General features: G+C 38.7%; 1 protein-coding gene across 8 annotated transcripts in view; it reads left to right on the plus strand.

The window, feature by feature from the left end:
* CDC42BPA (CDC42 binding protein kinase alpha) overlaps positions 1–12,411 on the plus strand; it is a 181,891-nt gene that overhangs the window by 146,926 nt on the left and 22,554 nt on the right. For all 8 annotated transcript variants that reach the window (XM_058020540.1, XM_058020541.1, XM_058020547.1 and 5 more), the window contains 9 exons: positions 32–112; positions 2,192–2,297; positions 2,975–3,111; positions 3,754–3,893; positions 4,772–4,853; positions 6,000–6,216; positions 6,968–7,030; positions 8,623–9,216; positions 11,687–11,784. In XM_058020540.1, coding sequence (XP_057876523.1) covers positions 32–112; positions 2,192–2,297; positions 2,975–3,111; positions 3,754–3,893; positions 4,772–4,853; positions 6,000–6,216; positions 6,968–7,030; positions 8,623–9,216; positions 11,687–11,784 — 1,518 coding nt within the window. The remainder of the gene's footprint in view (positions 1–31; positions 113–2,191; positions 2,298–2,974; positions 3,112–3,753; positions 3,894–4,771; positions 4,854–5,999; positions 6,217–6,967; positions 7,031–8,622; positions 9,217–11,686; positions 11,785–12,411) is intronic.

Below are 12,411 nucleotides of genomic sequence, written 5' to 3' on the forward strand. Positions count from 1 at the left end.
TGTCTGATTGATCTTTGGGGGCTCTGTGCAGGTTACAGATCATCCTCCCCGTTCCATTCACACGCCCACCATGAGGACAGCGTACATTGGCTCGGGACTCTCTGCACCAAAGGTACCCTTTTGTCAGGAATTCCCACTTTCTGTGTAGCAAGGGCAACGTGGCACTCCTGGGCTACAGCTCCGGGAGAGCTGCTTATCACACTGATCTTCCCAGAGCTGCCTGGAAGGGCATTTAGGAGATGAATATGTGGGGTGTTTATGTGCAAGCTGGTTGCTCTCTGAAATTTAAAACCCTTGGTTCTTACATTATGGAGTGTGACAAGCTGCATGTGGAATTCCACAGGCATTTGATGGTATGAAAACCAGTAGTTTGGACACCAGAAATAGGTAAATGAGGTACAATGTGAAGAAAGCCAAGTGCCATCCTAGGAAGAGAGTGTTTTCTGACATGTGGCTGACCAACATGCCTCTCTACTCTTTACATACAGGAAAGTCTCAGATTAGCATGTCTGTGTGCCAATTAGATGTTTCTTCTTGAGAAAAGGCAAAGAGTATCCCTAAAAATAAAACCACAGATTTGCTTGTTTTAAAGCAGTGTAGAGTGAGCACTACAGGAAGAGATTTCCAATTTTCCTGTCTTTTGGCTTTTACCTGCATAAGTATTGATTTTCCATTAGTTGTTCAAATCATTTTGTTGTTGCTGAACGTGCCAGTATATGCTAATTCCCAGGAGATTGTCTATTCAAACAAATGAAGAATAAATACAGGCTTTAAAGGAAAAAAACTCTTATGAAAGTTTTGAAAATGATTCAATGGTTTAGGAATCTTCTGTATATTTAAAAATAACAGGTTTTTGTGTAACTAATAATGAAATAAGCAAGCCTTTCTAGTAGATCTGTTTCTCTGCTTTGATAAATTGCAAAGTGGCAGAAGATTCACTTGTGTAAAAGAAAGCTAGAAATTTTGAGCAGACAGTGCTCTGTTAGCAGCATCTTAGTAGATCAATTAAAAAAATACTTGAAGTGCCCTTGGAATCATGTGAAACAGACTTTACTGTCTACATAATCTAATTTTTGCAAACATTTTGCTCAGTAAGTAATGACTTGCTTTATAATTTATTATGTCCCCTAAAGAACCTTCTTATTTTTTGATAGCATCAGTGTTTAAAGCTGGGTGTTGTTTCCCTGCAAGTCTCAAAACAGAGCATTCTGTAGACAGAATGCTGCCATTTTAACAGTAAAGCTGTCATTAAATATGGATAAGTTTGAGCCCTTAGCTGTGATATCCCATGCTCAGAAAAACAGGAAAGTGAGTAAAATTTTAACATACCTACTCTCCAAAGTAATCTGCAAAATTGTCTTGTTTGAGATCACATACATGATCAGAGGTTTTTTGGGACAGTCTTTGCATTGACCCTATGTTCTGGCCTTTCTTTATTATTAACTCCCAGTTATTTGCTGGGAGTTTCTTTAAAGAAAAGCAAAGCAGCTTCCTGGGTTTTATGTAAGGCCATCTGTGAGTCATCCTGCCACATTCTGTGGGCCCTTAGCCTTTATATAGCAGCATCAGCATGGCCATCCTTGAGGAGAGGGAGAGAATGAAACCACTTACTCATGTACTCTGTGTTCCTAAGGAAATATAAAAAAAGAGAAACCCTTTCAAAATCAACTTCATCTATCAACTTCAGCTCTTGCCTTTAGATTGGCTGTTCTGAATTGGCCCTGCTAAACACCATAAAAGGGGGCTCTGTCAGGGCTTTCTGAAATTCTGAAAAAGTCTGCTCTTTTTCTTTTAACTAAGGCAGTACTCCTGACAGGAGCACTGAACTTGCAGCTTAGAAAATACTGTTATGGGCTGACCTGGTGACAGTCAGGTGCTCTCCCAGCACCTGCTGATTCACCTTCAGCTTCTAAAGTGTAACAGAATCACTTGGGCAGCTTTCCTATCTGCAATGGAAGCAAACTCATGTTCTGACACAGGGTCCAGTTTCCATGACCTTATTTACAGAAGATGCTTAAAGTTATCAACAGTGGGCACAGTGATGAGGAAATTTTTTTTGGCACAGATTTCATTTCAGCAAGCACAAGCAAGCTGCCTGATGAAATGCACCTGTGCTCTTTTGTCTGTGAAAGAAATAACTGTACTTGAGAAGTGTTACAGATGCTAACATCCTTGTCTGCTCATTTCACAGCCTAAAGCTCACCAGTTTGTCGTGAAATCCTTCAACACACCAACAAAATGCAATCAGTGCACATCCCTGATGGTTGGTCTGATACGACAGGGCTGTACTTGTGAAGGTAAGCACTTGGGAAAGCACAACAAGTGTGAACTGAAGTTCTTACAGATGCAAATGGCACAGGAAATGTAGTGTGGTGATGCAGGAGTCTTCTGCTTATATTTTGAATAGCAGTATATTCTCATGTTTCAGTCTTTAAGAGTAGAAGCCAAACACTTTGGACATAGATAAGAGATTGCCCAGTTATCTGGGGACACTTTTATTCCAATTGGTGGTAGAAGAGCTTAGTTCTGTGTACTCAAAATAGCAATAAGGGGGCCACAGGTGGCCCCCTGAGTGGTCACACCAGCTTTATGTTGCAGGGCAAAATTTAATAGACATCCATTCTGACTTATTATGGTGCTTATTATTTAAATTATGTTCCAGTGTTTTGTTTACTAGTAGAGTTGGGCCTAGAGAACATAATAGAGATTATATTAGGCTCTTTCTTATCTATGTGAAAGCAAGTGTATCCATAAAATATTTGAAAAAGAGAAATTTGGGATTTAGAGCAGATAAAAACATGAACTTTGCTGTGTGCATTCTTATATTTCTGTCTGTTGCAAAGTTCAGTGAGATTATTCAGATGCTGGCCAAAAAAGGAAAGGAGATTTCTTTGTAAATCTCATCATCATTATCCCAACTTTTGCATTGCACAAGAAATAACCATCAAATCTTTTTGTTTCTCCTTCTCACAAGTGTGTGGATTCTCTTGCCACGTGACCTGTGCAGACAAGGCTCCTGCAGTTTGTCCAATCCCTCCTGAGCAGACTAAGGGACCTTTGGGAATAGATCCACAGAAAGGCATAGGAACAGCTTACGAAGGACATGTCAGAGTAAGTAGTAGGCAGCTACATTTGGGGCACTTACATTAAATTCATTGTTTTCCAGAGCTGGCATTACTTTGAATATTGGGGGGCTAGATTCAATTACATCTTAGAGTAGCAGTTTGGAAACTAAGATTTAAATTTTCACAAAGCAACTCTTAGCATTGTCAGCAGTGATCCTCTCTCCATCTCTATTGGTCAATGTGCTTTGGGTTGGTCTTGAGCAGTTTCATCTCTGCAGATCAGATCATCTTCAAGGCTCTCTGGGTTTTTTGAGTCTTTCTGCTAGTACTGTCTGTGGTTACTGGTGTGGATAGTTGCACAGAAATATTAAAATATCTACTCAGCTTAGTTTTGGCCATAATTCTGTGGCCAACTAGAGACGAGTTCTTGTCTCCATGCTTCTTAATACAGCTCTGAATGAATTTGTGAAATGAGAAGAAAGAATCTGTGATGCTATTAATTTATTAACTAGTGTATTGTCTGTCTGTGTTTGTTGGTCTTACTGCTCCTGGGCTCTTGCATATGTTGCTTAACATCATCACTGAATTAAAACTTTCCAGCCCAGATGAGCAAACTGATTTTTGTGCTGTTTTATTTTTGATTGCATCTAAACGAACAGAGAGTTGATCAGAATTTATCTTTCTAAAGGTCCCCAAGCCAGCTGGAGTGAAGAAAGGTTGGCAGAGAGCACTGGCAGTGATCTGTGATTTTAAACTCTTCCTGTATGATGTAGCAGAAGGAAAAGCATCTCAGCCCAGCGTGGTAGTGAGTCAGGTCATAGACATGAGGTAAGCTCTTTGCTGCTGGTGGGAGCTTGCTAGAAGCACTAGGAGGTTTTGTGCTGCTTTTCCTTTTTGTCAAATCAGTAAGCAAGCTCCAGAGCTTTTATGAAACCCTTTAATCCATGCTGAAAGGCACTAATTTTCTGGGATAAAAAAAATAAAAGAGCAGTTAGCAGTTACTTGGAGTTAGCCTGAACTACACTTGTTTGTTCGTCTATGGATGTCTAAACTTCCATTACAACATCATGTGCAGAGAGCATCTGTTCAGCTGTGGAGAAGATCTGGAATGAATAAAGAATTAAAAATAACACCATTTTGGAGTTGAATAGAGTTTTCAAAGACATAAAACTTTGTTGTAGGGTAAATGTATTACAATTTCGGCTTGAAAAGGGCTGAGTAGTTTGTTCCCACTATCTTCAGTCCTACTGAAATACTACTAGCCTCACTGAAGGCTGAGAATATCTAACATAGCAACTAACTAAAGCTCATCTCTGATCTAAGTTAGTTCATCCAGGAAGCCCCAAACTGCTGAAAGTTATAGCTTCTAGGTGAGTTTGGATTTTTATGAGAGTTGGAGAAGTTATTCTTTGTTCCACTTATTTTTTAAGTTGGACTTTTTCTTTAAGGGTTTTAATTTATACAGATTAAAAACAGTTACAGAATATCTGAATAGATTTATTTCCATCAGCATTTACCAGGAATTAATTATGCAACATTTCATTTGTGAGTTTTATCTTCAGATACAGATGAAAGGATAATTTTAAAAATCAGATCTCAGTGCTGACTTGTTTCCTTCACTAAGCAAGACTATTGAAAAAGTAAAATCCAAACATACAGATTTTGCTCATTAACTCTTTTCCAATTGTGTTTATGATCTCCATAAGGGATGAAGAATTCTCAGTGAGTTCTGTCTTGGCCTCAGATGTCATCCATGCAAATCGGAAAGATATCCCCTGTATCTTTAGGGTGAGTATGACACCCTGGGTTTCACAGGGTGATGTGTGCTGTGACAGCTCACCAGTATTTTATTTCCTTGGCCAGTTCTGCCCCTGTGGAATCCATGGCAGCAGCAGCAATGCATAGGGATCTGTACATATGTAATTTCTGTGGTAAAAATAGCACTGGTACATCTAGAGAAGCATTCATCTCCGTGTGGGTTGTATTTTTTCATCTTCACAATAAGACATATTTTCCTCCATTTCTTCTTAGTCATTTGAAATTCTTCTGTTCATCATGACCTTGTACATTTTCATTTCCTCAAGTTGGCCTCTGCTTTTCAATTTAACTTACTGGGTTATTGCTGAAGTCTTTATTTTTTATACTTTTTTTTTTACATATGCTTTGGATATCTGAAAACTCCCATTCATCAGATAGTCAGTACAGAAATTGAGTGCAAAATGCTCATCAAAATTTATGTCTAGTCTCTAGTATAAGGATTTTTGTCATTACTGGCTTATTCTAATATTCTTATTTTTGTTAGATATTCTGTTAAAGTTTTGACCTCAGTGAAATTTCCTTGATGTCTTATAAGTTCCACCATCATTTCTTTACTGTGCCTTTGTATTTCAATCATTGTTTCTCCAGTTTTTAGACTGTTCATCACTCAGTGTGCTGAGAGGAGATAAAACCTACAAAAGGGGCTTTCCATTTTATCATTAATAGCTGTATCAAATGCATGAAAAGGATCACAGAGCATTCTTTCAATGAAAGCCATTCCTATTGCATTAAAAATTAAGGAAATCTATAGCTCTTGAAAATACAGAAAACTTTATAAAAATGCTTTTTGTTAATTATAAAATTGCTGTGAGAAACAATTGACTGCCCTATTTAGAGCAGACATGCATGAATTATAAAATAAATACAAATGCATTTAAAATAAAGCCAACATTTTCTCTGTTTTTTAAAATATTCATGTCTGCTTTTCTGCTGTGGGTTCTTGATTAAGATAGGAGTGTTTTCTATTAACTGAAGAGAAATTTTTACTTCCTTAATTCAGACAACTAATTAAAAGGGCATTTACAGGCATCTGATTCCCTTGTAAAAACGATCACGAGGAAATTATTTATCACTTATGACTTAAAACTATGTTTTGATTTTTTTTTTTTTTTGCAGGTTACAGCCTCCCAGCTCTCTGCATCCAGTAACAAGTGTTCAATCCTGATTCTAGCAGATGGTGAGAATGAAAAAAGCAAGTGGGTGGGCGTGCTGAACGAGTTGCATAGGATCTTGAAGAAGAACAAGCTCAAAGACCGCTCAGTCTATGTCCCCAAAGAAGCTTATGACAGCACCTTGCCCCTCATCAAAACAACACAGTCAGCAGCAATCATAGGTATGAAGTTATTTAGAAGAAAGCTCTAAGAAAAATGGGAATGCTAAAAGCATGATTTTTTAGGAAAAAATGTGTTAGATGGTTATCTACTGAATAGAGAGTAATAGGTGGTGGTTTTATCCCATGTGGCCTAAGAGAAAAGTGCAAGTTAGTACCCAGCACTTTTGTCAGATCTTTTAAGAGTATTCCCTCTATTCACCCATATTCATAATTATCCACCAATATTCATAATTATGAATAATTTTGACTGAGAATTGGACATTCCTCTTTTGTTACTCTGTAAACATAATTCCCTAACTGGACAAAATTAGCACTATAGAGTAGGTGTCAATCACTCACTTCAAAATCTGCTGGTCGGACCAGAGAGAAGATGTAAGATCAGAGGTTGAATTTAGTAATTTCAAATAGTACTGCATAAAATATGTTGAACTCTGATTATGTAAATTATTTCAATATAATAATATAGTTACTTCAAAGCTGGTGCTAGACTGAAGTTCTCTGAACAATTATGTTTCTAGCTGTTACTTTAACTAACAGAAGAAATGGGAAAATACTTTTTTGAGAAATTTGATGGATTAGGAGGTTGGCAATTTTTTTAAATACATTAATATATTAGGTTTGGTTTTATATACAATTATTTCAATATATTATAAAAACTGTCTCTGTTAATGAAAATTATAACTATTGTTTATGTGATTCATAAAGTACTTCCAAAGAAAAATAACCTTTTTTTTTTCCCTTAATGTCATAGACCATGAAAGAATAGCTCTGGGGAATGAAGAAGGTTTGTTTGTTGTGCATGTCACCAAAGATGGTAAGAAACTAGGAACTGGTAATAATTTCCCTAATACTAAATCTTCTTTTTCTTTCTTGTTTCATTTTTCATTATTTACTACATTATCAGCTGGACAGCTCCATGAGAGACCAAAAGGTGTTCTGTGTGCTCTCTGGTTTGGTTATTCTTTCCAATATCAGGGTTTTGGAACGCAGTTGAAGTTTTTTCCCCTCTTTTTCCCCCAACTGTCTCAATACTGATTTCAGACCAGGTTGCTCAGGGCTTTATCCAGTTGTGTGTTGAAAATCCCCAAGGACACATGTTCCATGATCTCTCTGGACTGCCTGTTGCAAATTACTCTCACAGTGCATCACTTCCTTTTTATACTCAGCAGAAACCTCCCTCATTTGAATTTCCTGCTGTGCGCCTCAGCAAGAGTCATGGCTTAATCCTTTGTATAACCTCTTCCTTGGTACTGGGAGTGAAAACTTCTGTGCAGTACTGCAACATGTGCTAACAGATTGCCCAAGTTAATTCAACAAATGACATGTTTAATTGTATGCTTCAGCTCTGAGGCTTTTTCTTGATTCAGTAGTTTTTTGCTATAAACTGTTTTTGAAATGAACGCTGAAATAATGCACTTGTTGTTAGTGCATCAGATCTGCTCCTCCCATTTCTGATGAGGAAGAACCAAAGGCTCATCCAGAATTTGCACATCTGGTGTTATTAAAACACTAGTTTTGATTCTGTACTTTTTAATACTGCAGGGAAGCAATAAAGGGGATTTCTTGTGCTTCATCACTCTTGTGCTGAGGATGACACAGGAACAGGCAGGAGGCAGGATTGTAGAAAGAGCAAAGAAGGCTTTATTCAAGAGAACCACGTGGTTTTATAGAGTGATACCATAGATTCTTTTTGATTGGCTAGCTAACAAAAACACCTTCCTCATATGCTGTTCTTGAGAAGAACAGAAAGATGAAGTAGAAACACACCACCTGCAGATTGCTTATACTTAACAAGTTACCACATCCTTACAACTCCCTAAAAATTCTCACAAGCTGCTGTGAGAAACACTTCCCGTTTCTCTCTCCCTGTCCCATGGCGTCCACACTTGAGTTTCTTTCCTAGTTCATCTTTACAAATACATGTTATAATCAATTCACACTTCACCATTACTTACTTGATTTTGTGGGGGGCTGTGGTGGTGTTCACAAGGGTCCCAGGATGAAGGGATGAGTGAAGAGATGAGAATCTTGGCTCCATGTTTCAGAAGGCTGATTTATTATTTTATGATATATATATATTATATTAAAAGAAAATTATATATTAAGACTATACTAAAAGAAAAGAAGAAAGGAGACATCAGAAGGCTAGAAAAGAAAGAAGAGGAATGATAATAAAATCTTGTGACTGACCAGAGTCCAAGACAGCTGGACTTTGATTGGCCATTCATTAAAAACAACCACATGAGAGCAATCTGAGATGCACCTGTTGCATTCCACAGCAGCAGATAATCATTGTTTACATTTTGTTTCTGAGGCCTCTCAGCTTCGCAGGAGAAAAGATACTAACAAAAGGATTTCTCATAAAACATGTGTGTGACAGGGGGCTTGTTCTGATTTTTCTTTCAGAGATTATCCGTGTTGGTGACAATAAGAAGGTCCATCAGATCGAGCTCATCCCGAGTGAGCAGCTCATCGCCGTAATCTCAGGACGGAACCGCCACGTGCGGCTCTTCCCCATGGCCGCCCTGGATGGAAGGGAGACTGACTTCTATAAGCTGGCAGAGACCAAGGGCTGCCAGGCCATCGTGTCTGGGCACGTGCGCCACGGGGCCCTCACCTGCCTGTGCGTGGCCATGAAGCGGCAGGTGCTCTGTTACGAACTCAATCAGAGCAAGACGCGCCACAAAAAGATCAAGGAGATCCAGGTGCAGGGGAACGTCCAGTGGATGTCCATCTTCAGCGACCGTCTCTGTGTAGGCTACCAGTCAGGTTTCCTCAAGTACCCCCTCCATGGGGAGGGCGGCCCGTACAGCCTGCTCCACCCGGACGACCACACGCTCTCATTTATCTCACAGCAGCCAACTGATGCCATCTGTGCAGTCGAGATCTCAACTAAAGAATACCTGCTGTGTTTTAGCAGCGTCGGGGTTTACGTCGACTGCCAGGGCCGAAGATCCAGGCAGCAAGAGTTGATGTGGCCCGCAACTCCATCTTCTTGCTGTGAGTTGTGCTCTCTGTGTGTCTGAAGTGATCTCTGTTTGTGTTGATAGCCGTGGGAGGTGGAGTTCTGGGCTAATTACCTGACAGGTTAATGGATGCTCTCAGCCACTATCACCATTTTCAATCTAGCTGGAGGTATCAGACCCCAGGAATTCCTCTGGCTGCCCTGAAGGACTGGAGACCCTGACAGGGGGCTCAGAGACCTTGGCACAGAGTCAAAAACACCTGTGCCTTTGATTTTAATCCTTGGAAAAAACAATTACCAACCTTTACATGAGGATTCACAAGACACAGAAGTTTAGGTAGAACGATAGTTTGTTACAAGATAGAAAAGTAGAATTTTGCGTTTTTAGAATGGGGGTTCAGAAGCCAAGATAGAGGGATTTGGGCATGCCTTGTCCTTCTTTCTTCTTCTTAGCCTCCATCTTCTGGGTGATGTTGGCACTTTTGGATTGGTTTAGAGTAGGGAACACACTGTCTAACATAGGTGATGGGTATTGGGAAATTATTGTAAATCATGTACATGTATATTTTAGTATAAAAGATAGCACTACCTCTGAGATGGTCAGTGTGCCTCAACCCAACCTGCCAGACAGACCTCGGGGGTCAGAGAAAGAATATTAATAATAATATTCTTCAGCAAATAAACAACCTTGAAAACCAGAACAGAAGAATCCTGACTCCTCCTTCAGCTGCTGGGCTGGGAAAAGAGACTCTGACACATCTCGGGGTCATCATAACCACAGAGACTCCAAGAAGAGTGTTTAATCCTCATTCATGCTAGTTTCAACAACTCTGGCACTGACATCTACTTGCTGGAGCACAAAGAGGAATCATGAGTCAGGATTTCTAACTCTAAAACAGCCAAAATTTCAGGTTCAACAGAGGCTAATTGGAACTTTATGTATTTGCTACCACCAGTGCTGGACTGTTGTTATTTAAAGTCTTGGAATGTGATTGTACTTTGGTTCCAGCTTTCTTCATGCTGAGAGTCATTAGGATCTGGTAGTTTGACTTGCTTTAATGGTATTTGTTCCTACTTACTAGTCTGTGTTGTCTTTATTTATTTGTTCATTCTTTATTCCTCAGCAAGTTTTGTCTACAACCTTCTTTTTCATCTCCTCTCTCCTTTTTCAAAAAGTCACTAAGTTGCTCTCCTGTTTCTCTCACCCCTTCTAAAATACAATGCATAGGAGGCAATATAAAAATATATATTTCATAACCTTAAGGAAAAATACTGTAATTTTTCAAGATTTTCATTTCCACCAAGGTCTGTTAAACATTTATTGCACCTTATTTCAAGGCTGGGTCTTTATCTCTGTGACAGTTTTAAGGGAAAAAAACCAAACCTGAATGTTTATCTTTTTAAAGTCTTTCTGAATGCAGATAAAGATTAGCCAAATCTGCACTCAAAGTAGTGAAAAAGCCCAATTCTGTGTTGATTTTTAGAACAGTCTGCCTTCTCACCTCACTGAGGTAGCAGTCTAGTCACACTGTAAAGAGGAGAAGTATTTCACCTTGCTTGAGTGAAGGCCCTTCTGAGTATGGAGGAAGCAACATTTGCAGGGTGTTTGCCAATTTCAAGCAATTTTACTCAATTGATTATTACAGTGGACTCAGACAAGGAATTAATCACAACAGAAGGTTATGTGATAGATTGAAAAATGTGTATTTTTCACACATAGTTCATCTACACTTGCCATTGTTATTTGTGACAGTTTTTTGCTTATCCTAAATGAAGTGATGATGATTTCCAACTCAGAATGAAGGTGTATTTTATAGCAAAAGCTGTTACATTTAAACACAACTTGGATGCTCTTGTTAGTCTTGGCAGACTGTGGCAGTCTTGTTGCCGACATGGAAATACTGAGTTCTCCTTTAGAAGTGGTCCCAGTGAAACAGATTTCATCCTGGGGAAATGTGCCAGATAAGTAGCAGAAGATTTCTCTTTACAATCCAGAAAATGAGAAGAGAGAATTAGAGTTAAGGAAACATGACTTTTATGACTGTGTCATGGTGCTTAGTTCCAAGTGATGCTCATTTAGTGTATATTCCAAAGACTCAGAGGTCAGTTCATTCAACTGGCAGTTATTAAATAGAGCAGAGTATTTTCCTACCACATCATTAACAATATGTGAGCTCTTGTTAAAAATGGAGCTTTTAGGAGGAAAAAGCCTTTGAAATACATCAGGATTTGGCAGAGTAAACCATAATGTTTTACAGTTCAGAAAGTAGGTTTTCAGCAAAGTTAAAAGTCATGGAGTTTGTAAGTTTTTGGGTGATGCTGGTTTGCCTTCAGAATAAATTTCTTGGTCACTTTTGAGTTAAAGCACATTTTTCAAAGCTTGTTGTTGGATTTTGGAGCACTGATTTTATTTTTTTAAATAAATATGGTTAAACTGTTAAGAAATTGTCTATTTTGGGCCATGTCCAAAAGCAGATGACACAATGCCTCATGATTCCCTCCCAGGTTACAATGCACCATACCTCTCTGTGTACAGTGAAAATGCAATTGATGTCTTCGACGTGAACTCCATGGAGTGGATTCAAACTATTCCTCTCAAAAAGGTAACTTCCCATTTCAGTGTGGGCCAAGGAGTATGTCCAGAACCAATACTGCTCATTAAAACTGCTTGTAGGAACATAATTGAATTAAAAGAAGAGCTACTGCAAATAAACTCATGCATTTTTTTTGGAAATAGAAGATAGAAAATGTATTTTTCGTGTGGTTGCACTGTTTTAGATGAATGGTCAATCTGGAGCATATGGCTATGTTTCAGATTTACTGATACTGTTGTAATAATGAGAGGAATTAATTGGCATTAATTACATATGGCTTCATTGGGCCTGATTGTGATTATTACCAGAGGATGGTGGATGTTAAGATAATTACACAGGCCTTCAAAAATCTGTCTCCTGCTGCTCCTGAACATATGGTAGACAGACAGGGTGAGAACATTTTGTTTCAAGCAGTAGAAACACCAACAACAGGATGATGTCAGTTTGGATCTCTTATCAAAAGGAAGATGTTTCTGAAAACTTGACACTTCCTTGGTATTTAGAAGGTGTTTGCTCAGCTGTATTTTGGAAAGAAAAGTCATTTCTTTTCCTTGTGGTTTAGACTGACTTCAGCTTTGTGTCAGGGTCAACACAATTCCTTTACTGGAATTCCAATGAGATAGAGCTGCAGGACAT

Source organism: Melospiza georgiana, chromosome 3 (assembly GCF_028018845.1).
Source record: "Melospiza georgiana isolate bMelGeo1 chromosome 3, bMelGeo1.pri, whole genome shotgun sequence".
In the NCBI taxonomy this organism is placed as follows: Eukaryota; Metazoa; Chordata; class Aves; order Passeriformes; family Passerellidae; genus Melospiza; species Melospiza georgiana.